General features: G+C 29.0%; 2 protein-coding genes and 1 long non-coding RNA gene across 3 annotated transcripts; all 3 read left to right on the top strand.

The window, feature by feature from the left end:
• The first annotated feature begins 791 nt into the window (after window positions 1-791).
• Window positions 792-2,024, top strand: LOC122853810. Its single transcript, XM_044154231.1, has one exon. It carries the CDS (start codon window positions 792-794, stop codon window positions 2,022-2,024), a length of 1,233 nt encoding a protein of 410 aa, XP_044010166.1.
• Window positions 2,025-13,012: 10,988 nt separating this feature from the next.
• On the top strand, window positions 13,013-13,361 carry LOC122854960. The gene is made up of 2 exons (XR_006374021.1): window positions 13,013-13,226; window positions 13,312-13,361. It is a non-coding gene; the product is annotated as an uncharacterized LOC122854960 (long non-coding RNA).
• Window positions 13,362-14,292: 931 nt separating this feature from the next.
• On the top strand, window positions 14,293-15,459 carry LOC122853809 (vegetative cell wall protein gp1-like). The gene is made up of 2 exons (XM_044154230.1): window positions 14,293-14,977; window positions 15,227-15,459. Exons 1-2 carry the CDS (start codon window positions 14,293-14,295, stop codon window positions 15,457-15,459), a joined length of 918 nt encoding a protein of 305 aa, XP_044010165.1.
• Window positions 15,460-16,035: the final 576 nt, after the last annotated feature.

Here is a 16,035-nt window from a genome sequence, read left to right as displayed (position 1 = left end):
AGATAAAAATTATGTTATGGGACTCGTTGAATTATTAACATTCAATTCAATACCAAATATTGATGAATACAATAATAAATTTCATGTAGGTGACTATATAATTACAATACCTACTGGCACTTATGAAATTGAAGATATTGAAGACTATATAAAGAAAGAATTACCAGAAATTTCTCTGAGTATTAAAGCTAATACAAATGAATTATGTTGTGAAATATTATGTGATAATTTTATAAATTTCCAAGAAAATAATACTATAGGTCGATTGCTAGGATTTTCATCACAAATATTAACGCCAAATGTTGTGCATAAATCAGATTTGACTGTTACTATTATAAAAGTCAATGCTTTGCGTATTGAATGTAATATAACGACAGGTGCTTACATGAATGATCGACCAGTTCACACGATTCATGAATTTTTTCCTTGTGTTCCAAAAGGATATAAGATTATAGAAGTGCCATCGCATGTCATTTATCTTCCAATCACCGTACAAGCAATACACAATATTCAATTAAAAATTGTTGATCAAGACGGAGACTTAGTGAATTTTCGAGGAGAAACTATAACAATACGTTTGCATGTAAAGCGCCTATAATAATGGGAATCGTTTTCACTAGAAAAGTTTATGGACAGAGTTATAAAAATCAATTGACATGCCAAAAGTCAAGCAGTCTTCAAAGACCTCTGAAAGTGATAACACGTCAGAACATTCAGTTTCTGAAAAATCTCGGTTTTAAAACTAAAAAGAAAAGTAGTTATACAATTTTGTTGTTTTTTTGCTTTCAACCATGGAAGAAATCTTAAATATTCAAAAACCTATAATATTTGATGAATCAGTCGCTCATTATGAGCTTCACACTCATCTGCCATATGGCGCTTCAAAATTTAATAATAGTGATGAAATAAGAATTGGAGTTCAACATCAAGACTTGTGTTTATTACCAAGTAAAAGTTCACTACATATTACAGGAAAATTTACAAAAAGTAATGGAACTGCTGTCGCTGCTACAACTTCTCTTGTTAAAATGTCAATTGCTCATATGTTTGAAGAAATTCGTTATGAAATAAATGGCATTGAAGTTGATCGTAGTAAAAATGTTGGTCTTACAACTTTAATGAAAGGATATGTATCATTTAACCCTAATCAAAAAGCATTTCTTGAAAATGCAGGCTGGATAAACGATGAAAAAATATTTGATAATGAAGGAAATTTTAATATATCCATTCCATTGAGTATATTATTAGGTTTCGCTGAAGATTATCGTAAAATAATTATTAATGCAAAGCATGAACTTATTATTGTAAGATCGAATACAGATACAAACGCATATAAACAGACAACTGTTGCTGATGCTGCTGCTGCTGCTGCTGAAAATGTAAAAATTAGTTTGGAAAAAATTGAGTGGATAGTGCCATATATACGAGTGTCAGACAAACAAAAAATTCAATTACTTAATTTTATTGCAAAAGATCCATCTATAGCAATGAGTTTTCGTACTTGGGAGCTGTATGATTATCCTTTGCTACCAGCAACAACAAAGCATATTTGGAGTGTTAAAACATCAACACAACTTGAAAAACCAAGATACGTCATCGTTGGTTTTCAAACAGCACGAAAAAATGTTGCAAATAAAGATGCCAGTCTTTTTGATCATTGTAAGATGAGAGATATTAAACTTTTCTTGAATTCTCAATCATATCCATATGGTAATCTTAATATTAACATAACACAAAATCAATATGCTTTATTATATGACATGTTTGCTCAATTTCAAGTTTCGTATTACGGAAAAGAGTCAGAACCATTATTAACAAAAAAAGAATACATAGATCAGGCTCCTCTTATTGTGATTGATTGTTCAAAACAAAATGAATTTTTAAAATCTGGACCCGTTGATATACGACTTGAATTCGAATCATTCGAACAGTTTCCCGCTGAAACATCGGCTTATTGTTTAATATTACATGATCGCATTGTCGAGTACAATCCAATCAGTGGCTCCGTCAGAAAATTAGTTTAAATTTAATCCTAAACTCAAAATCTTTCATTCAATGTTTAACTTTTATGGAGTAAACATCGAAATGTTTAAAAAAAATAAATCTACTGACGAATATTCTGATAAAACTCCTTTGATCAAAGAGACAAAAGCTGAAAAAGAAGAGAGAAAACAACAACAATACAACGAACCGAAATCTAAAGATTCTAAACTTTTTTCTGCTTGGTCAAAAAAAGGAAAATAATTTAAAAAAAACGTTTTGCTTCGAAATAATGGATAAAAATACAAGTGGTAATAGCTCCTCGCGTTCAAGTGGAATGCAATACGAATCAAAAGTTGAAAAAGAATCGAGGAAAAATTATTTTGAAATATCTAAATCATTGCGAGGTTCTGAACCATATTATGGTTATGTAAAGCAAGGTAAATATGGCTCAGTAGGAGATCATCGACCTAAATATTAACTACAAGTTTTAATTGACAAATAATAAACAAATGGATAATAAAAATAAAATAAAACCAGAAGAAAACATTCAAAAATCAACAATAAAATATTTCAAACTCGAATGTCCAGAAGATATTGAGAAAACTAATCAAAAAATTCTGCAATCAATATTATTCAAAAGATGCATGTATCGTTTACTACCACTACCGTACACGTGATGTATACATGGGCGTATGCCTATCGATCAGCAAGACGTGGAGAATGGGAAACAATGGCTCGAGATCATGAAAGATTTCAAATGCGGATTAAAAAATTAAGTGAAATTATAGATCCAATATTAATCAAAAAACATAATGAATTTTGTAAAACTAAAAATAAATAAAGAAACATTTTTTTAAAATACAACATTGGTTTATAGATATTTATTTTACTTTTATATAATACATTTTTAAAAATTATTCTTCGCTGTTTGTTTCTTGATCTTGTTCTTCAATGTCTTCTTCGCTTTCTTGTTCTTCTATGAATCTCCGTTCGATTTTTTCATTTTTATTCCATAGCTCAAATAATTCTTGTATGAGTGGTGTTAAAGTTGGAATTGCAGTCCGATCAAAATATTTTAATACAAGATCCTTTTCATCATAGACGTATGGTGGTAGCTCAAATAAGTCAATTAATTTAATTTGACTCTCAGTCATTGAATATACTTCATCATACGTATCCAAAAACATTTCGAATCGTAGAAGTTCAACTTTTTTCCAATGTATATGTAAATCTTCAAGAAATGACTCCAGCTTTTCTTGTTGTGTATTATACTCAGCATTATTCATCAAAAAATTTTCATATATTTCAGACTCTATTTGACACTGGTCCATTATTTTTAGTTATAACTTATATTTACTTTATTAATGTTCACACACCACAAGTTGATATATTAATGAGCTCTACTCAAGCTTTTTTCGAATTCACAAGGCCCCTCTTTTGTGTATATATTGATGCGTGCGCACATGCACTGTAGTGTTTTATAACGTATATGTAAAAACCGTTGACCCTAATTTTTTTTTAAAATAAACATTGGTTAGTCATCATAAATTTTAATGCTCACATAAAATATATATGTGAGGTTTTATTATTTTTTTCAAATTATTTTTTTTTTATTATTTTGACATGGAATACAATTTTTTTTTTTTGGTAATGGTCCATCAAATGCATCTGTATATAATCCCAAAAAATTAAAATGTTCTTTACAACGACGCTCTTCGATGAATTTATGGTTGTTTTTCAGATTTTCAGGCAATTTATCCCAAATTTCATCCATTGATTCCGAGGCGTATGAAAGTATGAAAGGCTAAAATTTTCTGGTAAAATTTCTATATCTTCTTTTCTAAGTTTCGATAAATTTTTTAATGCATAGTACAACTGTATAGATTTATTAAGAGATGATTTCTCACCCCAATAATTCTGAAACCATAGTTTTAATTGTTGCACATTGTCAAGTGCACAATGACAATTACGTATAGCATAATGAATTCCTGGATGACTTGTTATTTGATTTTTTATTGTTCTTATCCCTGGAGAATCCATTGAATATAAATCAATTATTACTTTTGAATTGTCAGTGATTTCATCCAACCACTTTTTTTTCTCGTCACCTTTGACGTATATATAACAAGCTGATTCCAAAACGTTAGAAATTATCAGTTTTATGTCATTATAAGATACATCACCACACTCCCACGATAACCCATGCCAATTGCGTATCAACCACAGATTAATTGACTTGTATTTTGCAGGTAGATGATTCCATGTATTTGGTGGCTTAAATACAAAACAATGTGTTTCGTTGTTTTGAACATTAATTGCAGCAAACTCTTTTAAAACAAATGCGTTGTGAGGTTGCTTAAATCCTTGTATATCTACAATCAATTCCATATTTTTTTTAACTTCTTCGTCACGAACACGTTTAATGCACTGATAGGTTTTCAATTAAAAAAATCGTTTTGTAGAAACAAATACATATATATAATAATTTACATATACGTAAAACTTGATATTATTATGTTGCCCCACTTATATCTAAATTTTTCGATAATGACGCATGCTTTTATTTTATATTTTTTTCTAAGAAAAAGCCATAAATTTTTTATGTATTTATATGAACGAAAACCGTTAATAACGTTTATATAAACAATCTCTTTCATCATACATGAGTCAACGACATCCGGTCCCCGTCTCCCGTCTCCCGTCTCCCGACTCCCGTCCCCCCATTTTTAATCTCCATACTCTCAACCCTCATCCCCCCAATCTCAACTACACACACATCCCTCAATCCTCAACATCTTATCTACACCCCCAACTACCCTCCAAAAACTACCCTTTATTTTTTTTTTTTTTCATTTTATTTTTTTTTTTACAAATTTTAATTAAGGGATGATATAGAACCGGCCCTGTTTCCCTACTCATGTGTGCTCGAATATTTACGGCCTTTCGAGAAAATTGAATGCTGCTTGGATCGTAACCTAATACGACAGCTGTCGCATATGCAGCAGCGTATGCACCACAACTTGTAGCATCTGGCTGTCTTGTTACATTTTCAAATAAAATGTCTTTGTCATCAATATGTGGATAGCGCTTAGCTATGAATGTTTTTTCTTTTTCTGATAATCTCTTACGAAGCATGCTGTCGTAAACATAGATTTGAGATCCGTTATAATAGATACAGGCCCAATGTCGATTATCAGATGTACCACCTAAAATTTGTAGGTCATTTTGACTTTCTGAAGGCTTTATAACGTGAGGACTGTTAATATACCAAACAGGTATAACAGTAAAATCACTATTTTTTACTAGCGTTTGCAAAAATAATTCTATTCCTTCGTCAAATATCATATTGTGAGATTTAATGTTATTAATAATAGCAATCTTTCTCCTGGGTAAGTCTTTTACAAGAGTTTCATACAATTCAGCCAATCTTATTTGCTCAGAGATAATGAAAGCTTTTTCATTTCTAGACCTGTGGTTCAGTGACGATGAATCGATAACTTCAACATCATCATCTTTTTCTGAACATTTTATGTCTGTCTCGTTTTCACCTGACTCTCCAGGAACCTTTTTAACGATTTTTGTCGGAATTTGACTATCTATATCATTGCTGTTTTTTGAACGTTTATTCCTTGCATTTTTTTTATCTGCATTTTTTTGAGCTTCTATAATGTATAGAGGATCTCTAATTGGCAAATTAAATTCATGCCTGGGATCAATAATTTCTGGAAGAAGACAATTCATGTAAAACTTTTCGAGAACAGGTCGCACGATTTCCCAGAAATCGGGATCTTTCATGACTTTTATATATTTTATATCATATATTTCCATATTCTCATAATCCATGTACTGACTATTATCTTCCAGATTCAATTTTAAATTTAAAGTGTATACTGCAAAGTAACATAGTTGTTTTTGAGCTATATGTAATTGACCTTGTACTTGGAAATAATAATTGTGGTTTTCATTCATTTTATTGAGATCGTTAATATCGAATATTCGTCGATAATTTTTTCCAGATCTTAATGCTTGGTCTACAGTTTTACCTATTGCAGATGCTAAGCATTTTACTTCAATAATACTATCTTCGTTTTCAATGCACATAGATATGCATGAAAACGAAGATTATATATTATCTACCAGATGGTGTAGCACCAAGAAAACAACAACGTTCATCAATAAGTAATCCACACGCATATATCTTTTTATCAATTGATTCTGATAATTTTACAATAGCATCTTTTTCAGAGTCTTTACCTAATTTCATCTGCTTTGTATTACAGCTCAAACCATGACGAATTTTCTTGACTATATTCGCGCATGAAGTTGCTGGCAGGAGATGAAAAATTTCACCAAAATTTGATGCTGTAATTAAGTCTTTGCGATATTCTTTCCACAAAGGTGATGAAGCTTGCGCTCTTGTAATTTTTTCAATTTCAGCTCGATCATTTTGATTTTTTCTTAATCTTTCGAAATGCTCACCTTCAAGTAGTGTATATTGTTCTGGTGCAATGTCAGCTCTATCACAATTTGGACCATAGTTTATGTCCGTTTTGTGATTATATTGTCTTTTTTTAAAATTATTACGTACTCTATACGCATGAGTGGCTTTAACAGAAGCTTGTCTACTAGCTTCCATCTTTAAAATTTGAGCTGGAACAACTTTATTATCAAATTTATGAAGTTGGCTCAATACATCTTGAGAGTTGAATTGTACACCACCGCACAATGCTCTCAATTCATAACTGTTACGCATACTATAATTCAGTCTGCGGCCAGATAAATGTTTATTGGTAATTGAATGATGAGATTCCGCATGGTTTGTTGTTTTATCTTTCAATAGACTTTGAGAATGGCGTGCTACATCATTCACATGCTTTGTAATCAGCTGGTACATTCCAACTAGTTTGAGTTCGTTTACCATATTGTCGTCTCTTTCATCACAATTCATTTCTGTAGAATCACAGTATTTGTGTTCACCAAAAGTGTGTGATTGTAATGTTGATACAAACTTCGTATATCTTTTGAGTATTATTTCTCTTGTTAAATTTTCAGAGTTGAGCTGCTTGATTTTTTTTTCAAGTAAAGATCGCATAAATTGTCCACTTTGAGCTACATATTTTCGTAACACGGGAATTCTTTTTGGTTTAAGCTGCTTTCTCACAGAAAGTTTAACTACTAAGTTTCCAACTGCAGCAACATGCTTGCCAAAATTTTTTAATAAATGATTTTTGCATTCAATTTTTTCGACATGAACACCTAAATGCGCATAAGGATCCATGTCCACCAGTTTTTTATAGACAATACTGTCACCATCTCCAACAATAGGATTATAGATAACTTTACGGACAGGATAACTTTGTCTAAATCCTTCAGCAATAATATCTGCTTCCATAGCAGTTGAAGCATCATTTCTGTCATAATTTTTCCAACAGTAATTTTTATGGTTTTCTTTTGGAATAATATTTCGATTTTTTGCTCTGTCACAAACTGAGCAGTATTTGTTTCGTATTGAAAGGAAAAGTACTTTTTTAGTATACGTGCCAACAATAACTGCCAGTCCTGATAGAGCATCATACCTTCCACCTTTATATGATCTCTTGGACCATGATCCATCGATTTCTACTGCAATGCAAGGAATTCCTTCAGGTGTAACGCACTTATTTTTTATTGACCATTCAATTTCTTCTGCTATAGCTGCTTCCATACTAGCAGCAGATACTGCATGAACAAGATCATTTATTCTTGTCATTCGAATTGTCTCATAAGTTTTATGGGACATAGATTTAACATTAATACTTGCAAATAATTCTTGTAGAGTATTATAACCTATACCAGATGTCAATGTTCCTAACACTGCACTTTCATTTAGTGGGATTTTATCTTTTGGGTCTGGTGGATCAGTCCAAACATCGCCGGTGTGCCCACAATTTATACACTGCATGTAAAGTCGAGAATTCAAACCTTTATCGTAATATTTATAAATTCTCAAATCTTTAAATGCACTAGGACACCAATTGTTATGGCGGTCGAACTGTTCATGCAAATTTTTAAAAAGATAATTGATATCAGTTATTTTACGATCTTGAATAAATATATCAGACAGTTCAGTTTTATTATCATCATTATCGCTACTAGTATTGATACTATTATTAGCTGACATTTTATTTTCAATGATATTTTCATTATGTGTATCGACGATTATACTCGTATCAATAAATGATGAATTACTTTCAATTTCGAAAGTTGTTTTTTTAAAATTTAATTCATTTTCTGAATTATTTTTGTTTACAAATTTATGCTCATTTGTATTTTCGTCAATACATGATGAATTACTTTCAATTTCGAAAGTTGTTTTTTTTAAATTTAATTCATTTTCTGAATTATTTTTGTTTACAAATTTATGCTCATTTGTATTTTCATCAATACATGATGAATTACTTTCAATTTCGAAAGTTGTTTTTTCTAAATTTAATTCATTTTCTGAATTATTTTTGTTTACAAATTTATACTCATTTGTATTTTCATCAATACATGATGAATTACTTTCAATTGTTTTCTAAATTTAATTCATTTTCTGAATTATTTTTGTTTACAAATTTATACTCATTTGTATTTTCATCAATACATGATGAATTACTTTCAATTTCGAAAGTTGTTTTTTTTAAATTTAATTCATTTTCTGAATTATTTTTGTTTACAAATTTATACTCATTTGTATTTTCATCAATACATGATGAATTACTTTCAATTTCGAAAGTTGTTTTTTTTAAATTTAATTCATTTTCTGAACTATTTTTGTTTACAAATTTATGCTCATTTGTACTTATATCACATTTACTTAATTTTCGCAGCTTAGTAGAATCACAGTTTGCATTATAAAAAATATTAGTTTGACTTACTTTACCTTTATTTTGATCTTGTTGTCCTTCAGAAGTATCATTTTTACCCGATGACTGTACACTAACCTCTCCAGGTGAACGCAAAACGCAGCTTCTAACTTGATCTCTATTTTTAAATCGCCTAAGGGAATAGCGAGAAATTTAATTGTTGAAAAAATTCATGAAACGTTGGTATCATTAACTATGTGCTTAATGCCAAAAAAATAGGATACAAATCAACTAATTCTATAAGGCTGAAACTAACGTTTAGTGGTTCCACGTATTACTTATTATGACGAAAACTCAGAGGACAAGATGACACATTAAAAAAGCCATTATTTTACACATTAAAAACAAAAACGATGTAGAATGATACCTTGATCAATAAAAAAAAAAAAAATTTCCTTAGTTTTTGTGTCTTTCTAATGTCCTATCTTTTCCATAAAAAATGATTGGATAAGCAGGGAAAAGGTATATTAATAAAAATATTCGTATATCAAAGAATAATAAATTTAATTTATTAAATGTTCAAAAAAGACAAAAAATAACAGAACATTCAATTATAATCTACTAATTAGCTGGGTTGTGACTTTTTTTTTTTTAATAAAATGAGCAACATCAACAATAATGAACAAAAAAAAAATAATACTGTTGAAGTATATAAAATAATTTAAGACGAATAGGGGAATGCAGGGCAAAATGGATAACTTTAAAAAAAAATATGAATCAATGTATGACGATAGTTTTTTCTGATTAGTTTTCCTCACTTATGAATCTTGAATAAAAAAAACAAAATAATTTTTGAAAATTAAAAAAAAAAAATTATTACTCATAAATTTTATTATCGTTATTCAATAAAATTTTCTATTTACCACAAAAATGATTTTTTCTTTTACTTCGATTCATTTATATTTATTAATAATTCCTTTTAAATTGATTTACTACCATTTTTCTCTACAAACAAAGTAAATATATGGAAGTATTTTTTCCACTTGAAAAAAAAGTTTTTTTTCTTGCATTAAGGTTGAATGTAAATAGAATTTCCCACTATACGATTTTTGATTTCATATTAAAAAGTTTCTATACGATTTTCCTTAATTTACTACCAGCTTGTAGTTTATGATACTACGGATTTTTTAAGCCCTCAACGATCAATTTCGTCTGTTGATTTTAAAAGATATTCAATTATCAGAATTAAAATTTTCATCATTAGCCGTCATTCTCTCTCTTTTATTCGTCGTGCTGTCTCATGTTTCTTGGTTATGGTAGTTGTGTGTGCCTATCCAGATAGACTACATACACACATACTACCAAGAGCCTGTCAGTATAGTGAATATATTTTGGACAGAGGGGCACTGAAAATATTTTTATAACCATATGTAGATGCGCACCCTCTCGGGCCCAAACTTCGTTCACCGATGTGATTTACATTCAACCTTAATTTTTTTTCAGCTTTTTAAATAAAAAAATAACATGAAAATGAAAAAAATAATGAAATCATATAAGTAAAAATATTTTTTTGAGTGTTCTATTTTGCACCGCTTTCCCCTACTTTTGAATTCTTCTCAGATTGTATTCGCATAATTAATTACTGTGTATACCATCTTAATTTTTTATTAATCAATATTTTGATTATTTAAGGTTTCATTAAAAATAAAGGATAGATGAATTGATATGGATATGAAATGGATATTTTTAAAAAATCAATAAATAATACATATGTTTATTGATATTTGAAATTGATAGAATATTGAATTCGAAAGATTTAAAATAATAATAATAATAATAATAATAATAATTGAATATATTGGTAATTACTTTTGACGGTATATTTGCATAATTAATTACTGTGTATACCATCTTAATTTTTTATTCTACATTATTTCGATAATTTGTAGTTTCTTAAAAAACAAAGACGAGATGATATGATAGTATATTTTTTAACAAGAGCGACCCTGCGCCTCCAGCGCGTGGTTGTATATATTGTTGTGTATGTTTATTAATACTATTTTTTCATCATAATTATAATTTTTTAATAATCACGTGAAGTACTTTTCTTATTTGTCATTTCCATGAATTACTATATTTATTTCAAGTTAATAATCAATATTATAATTATCGTAATGAACAAAAATATCATTTGATCTAATTATAAATAATTATTAAATCTTTTAGTTGTGTCGTTGCTCAATCAAAGTATTAAAGTCATATTACAGCTTTTTATAAAGTCAATTGTATTATTATATTTGATGAAAAAATATAATTAGCAATCATACGTAGCAACCACACACAAACTTTTTCTATTTGTTTACTTATTTATATAAATATTTATACTTTATACAATTGTATTAAATATCAATATTTACATCTATATAATATTTTAATTAAGTAATAGTAATAAGTATGATGAGGTTTTTGATAAACGTAGTAACCATAACGTAGTAACCACCTCAACTTTTTTTTATTTAAATATCAATTTAGTAATATATATTAGTTATATTCATAAATATAAATAAATATAACAACACTTTTTTTATTAAATTTAAATATATAGAACTTAATCAAAAGCTGTAATATGACTTTTGATCTAGGAACGACACAACTTAAATAAATTAATTGCCGAAAATAAACAAACGTAGCAACCATACAACAACACGTAGCAACGTGTTAGTATGAGAGAGAAAATAATAAAATATTAATTATAAACAAATGCTAAAAAATTTCGACCAATCACATCACGAATAAAAAGCGGTCAAGTGTCCTTTTTATAATAGAAAATAAATAATACATATTTTTATCAATACTTAAAATATAAATATTGATAAAATATTAAATTTAAAAGATTTGAAATAATAATAATAATAATAATTAAATATATTGATAATTACTTTTGACGCCATTGATGTGCTCGTGAATAGTTTCGTATTCTATTTCTTTTAGAGCCCATTTTTACTGCAGTAAAAGTATTCAACAATCTTCACAAAGAATTTATTATATATAGTAATGATTTCACTAACAATAAGAAAATGTAAATATTAAATAATACGTAAAATTTATGACAAAAGAATTCACAAAAAATCCAACAATTATCCACAAAAACAATGAACTGATTCACCACGGTCCTGATTGTGGTTATTTTCAAGTATTTATATATTGAATCCCTAGAGGGCTAGTCAGCTGTTTTGGAAATATATGTAAACACTACCGTTATTTTTTTTTTCTTGTGTGAATATTTCTCGGTGTGGAATTTCATCATGTGTCTCTTAAAACTTTAAAAGTCAAAATATATTTAAATATATAATAAACCATGAATTGAGATATTTTATTGTGAAGGATATTTTGTTGTTAAAATTGAGGATTGATATAAAAGAAATGGTCATGGAGACAACAACCTCTGCACAATCTGTTGGTCGTGAGTTTGTTAGACAATACTACACATCATCTTCACAAGTAATTAAAATAATAATAAAAATAATCGTCATTTCAAGATATGATAATAATAATTGTATGTTTAATATACTTTTTATTAATTTATTTAGATTCTATAATAATATTCATCATTTATATATGGCATTAAATGACAAATTTTTTCAAACATTACCAGGACAACAAGTACAACATCCATTAATTATTCAAAATCTTTTGTGGATAATAAACCTTATATTACAAATGTTTATTATCCACCACCACTACAACAACAACGACAACAACAAGTACCATCTGTTATACCAACATACAAAAAAATTGATAATTTCCAAGAAAATATTGCTGTTAAAAAAAGTCAACTACGACACAATAGTGTTATTACAAATATTCAACCAATAAAACTAATGCCATATGCTGGTATGATATCTGGTAATAGTTTACAACAATCGTATTGACGAGCAACGTACATCAACAATTGCCCATTCAAATCAAAATACATAATCAACAGCAACAACAAATTCAACATTGTCTTCCAATCAACAGAATTAACGTTATTCAAATCAATCATCATCATCACAACGTGAACAACAACAACAATCATCATCATCATCATCACAAAATCGTTATGATAATCAACAACAATCACGTGGTGGACAAGGTGGTAAAAATTCATATGCAAATACAATGCATAAAGAAAATAAATGTCGTAATTGGCCAGATCATCATCAATTATTTGTTGGTAATGTACCACATCAAGCAAGTGAATCTAAATTAAGAATTATATTTGAACGTTTTGGTAAAGTTGTTGATTTACATTTACATTGTAAAACAACTGGTAGTAAAGGTCCACAAGGACAAAATAATTTAACAGGAGTACCAAATTATGGTTTTGTAACATTTGAAGATTATGCTGTTGTTGCTAAAGTTCTTAAAGCCCTCGTAAGTTATTTATTTACATTTTTTTTTATTTTAATTTATTAATTTATTACTTTATTTATTTAATTTATTTATTTTTAAATTACAGCCAATATATTACCCAGATGACAAAGGTCTTAAATTAAACATTGAAGAGAAAGAAATAAACCAAAAGGTCAAAATGAAAGTGATAACATGAGATCAAACACAAATAAAGAAAGGTAAAAGGAATGGTCGTGAATGGGTTGTGGCAACAAGGAGGAGGTTAATATGTATTATTATTTTATTATATTAAATTTAATTTATAAATAATTTATAAATTATTATTTATTAAATAAAAGATGGACAATGAGAGCTGGTGGACAATATGGTGCACGAGTTAATCGTGGTGATTTTTCACGTAATGGTGATGGTAATCGTGGTCCAAGACAACAAAACAACATGGCTGGTAATGGTAGTTCACCAAACTACCAAAATTATTGATAGATTTAGAAAAAGAAAAAAAATTTAGTGAAGAAGAAAAAAAAAAAAAAGAAATAACAAATATATGATAAAAATTATAAAAACATTGTTTATCCAAAATGTACTAAAGAACCAATAAGGCAGTGTTAACTACTGCTGCAGGAACATCAAAAAAACTTGCTGAACGTTAAGTGTCATTGAGATTACTTCATATTAATAAAGCACAAGAAATGTATCACAAAGGTTTACCAGAAGTTGCTGAATGTTATTTAAATTTAGCAACATTACAAATGCGAAATAATGATACTGATATTATCAATGATAAAGGTACTGATGATTTATTAGATTTACATTATTTAAGTGTCGTTAATGCGGGGTGCTAAAAGTAATATTAACACATTTTCTTATTTTTAATATAAAAAATAATTGAATGATAATTTATATTATTTTATTATATTTTTATTATTATTATTATTACTATCATTTTTATTTGTTGTTCATGTTTGCAGCTAAAGAACCAGAAGAAAGAGAAGAACAAAATAATGATCATAAATGGTTAGATGAGATTGAAGCTGCAGAAATTACCATGTCAAAGGCTTTGAATTGTGAATAGGGTGTCAAAGCTGCAATGCGTGCTAGAAACTGGCTGCTTACTCATGCAAAACAGCTACAATCTGGTTCACAGCCACCAAGATCATTATCACAAGCACCATTGATGCCTCAAGTGCCAACAACAACAACAGAACAACCACCGGTGTCATTATCACAAGCATCATTGATGCCTCAAGTGCCAACAACAACAACACAACGACCACCGGTGTCATTATCACAAGCATCATTGATGCCTCAAGTGCCAACAACAACAGAACGACCACCGGTGTCATTATCACAAGCATCATTGATGCCTCAAGTGCCAACAACGACAACACAACAACCACCGGTGTCATTATCACAAGCATCATTGATGCCTCAAGTGCCAACAACAACAGAACGACCACCGGTGTCATTATCACAAGCATCATTGATGCCTCAAGTGCCAACAACACCACAACAACCACCGGTGTCATTATCACAAGCATCATTGATGCCTCAAGTGCCAACAACATCACAACCACTGATTCCTGGTTATGATTACAAGCAGCAATTGTTGAAATTTCTGCAACAACCACCACCACCACCACCATCTTCTTCACCTATTGTATTACCTGCACTGACACCAAGTGCTCATCAAGTAAATGAAGAACATCACCAAGAATTTTTTCACCGACCATTGCTTTCACAAGTACCAGCTGAATATCATGGTCATAATCCATGTAACATAAATGATAAATTCATATATTCAACTGCGAGTCAAATAAATTCTACACAATTTGAAAAACAATATTGTGACTACATGCTTGCATCGTTGTATGCAAATGTACCACTTAATCATTGGCAACAACAACAGCAACAACAACAACAACAACAACAACAACAACAACAACAACAACAACAACAACAACAACAACAACGATTGGTACAAATTAAGAATAAATTACCTTTATACAACCATCAACAACTAGATTGGATGAAATCGAATAAATGGCAACATCAACAACAGCCTGTACCAGTAAATTCTCAACAAGACTTTCCAAAGGAGCAACAAAAAGATTCAGTTGATTTAACAAACTATAAAGCATTTATTGATACCAAATTGTTAACTGGAGAAGCAGTAAGCAAAACATCAGCTAGGAAGTACTGGACATTTGATTGGTGGAAGGCTAATCAGCATCATTTATATCCAAAAAAATATTAGCATTCAGTGAAAGTATTCATTTGTTTGTTTTTTTTTAATTTGCAAATTAATCAAGAATAAGAAAGTTGATCAAAGTATGTGTACTTGCATATTTAAAAAAAATTTACAAGTATTGAAAAATCAACATTAACAATTTGCATTTAATTTGAAATGGTTTTGATAATGAGGCTAAACTCATTAAAAAATAAATTCATGGAAACAAACAAATTCTAATAATAAAAATTATTATTTTTTTTTTCATTGGAATTTTATCTATCCAGAAAAAAAAAAAAAACTAAACTGTGTTTTTGTTCAAAAAAAAAAAAAAAAAAAAACTAATAATTATGATAATTATTATATAATTACAATTCGTTTGATGATTAAAAATTTAACATAAAATACAACCCTTTATACCATTATACCATGTTTTTTTTTAAATAGTCTTCATCTTGGGTGGTTTGGTTCTCGCGCATGCGACGTCTGGTAATGCTTTCTGTCTCGCTTCTCAACGTGTCAAGATGGTCATGTAATTTATATCAAACGTTAATACAACTAAGCATTATTAATCATTATTTATTCAATAAAACAATAGTTTGT

The sequence above is a fragment of the Aphidius gifuensis genome, linkage group LG4 (assembly GCF_014905175.1).
Source record: "Aphidius gifuensis isolate YNYX2018 linkage group LG4, ASM1490517v1, whole genome shotgun sequence".
Taxonomy (NCBI): Eukaryota; Metazoa; Arthropoda; class Insecta; order Hymenoptera; family Braconidae; genus Aphidius; species Aphidius gifuensis.
The sequence above is the reverse complement of the archived record's forward strand: the minus strand, read 5'-3'. Positions and strand labels throughout refer to the sequence as shown.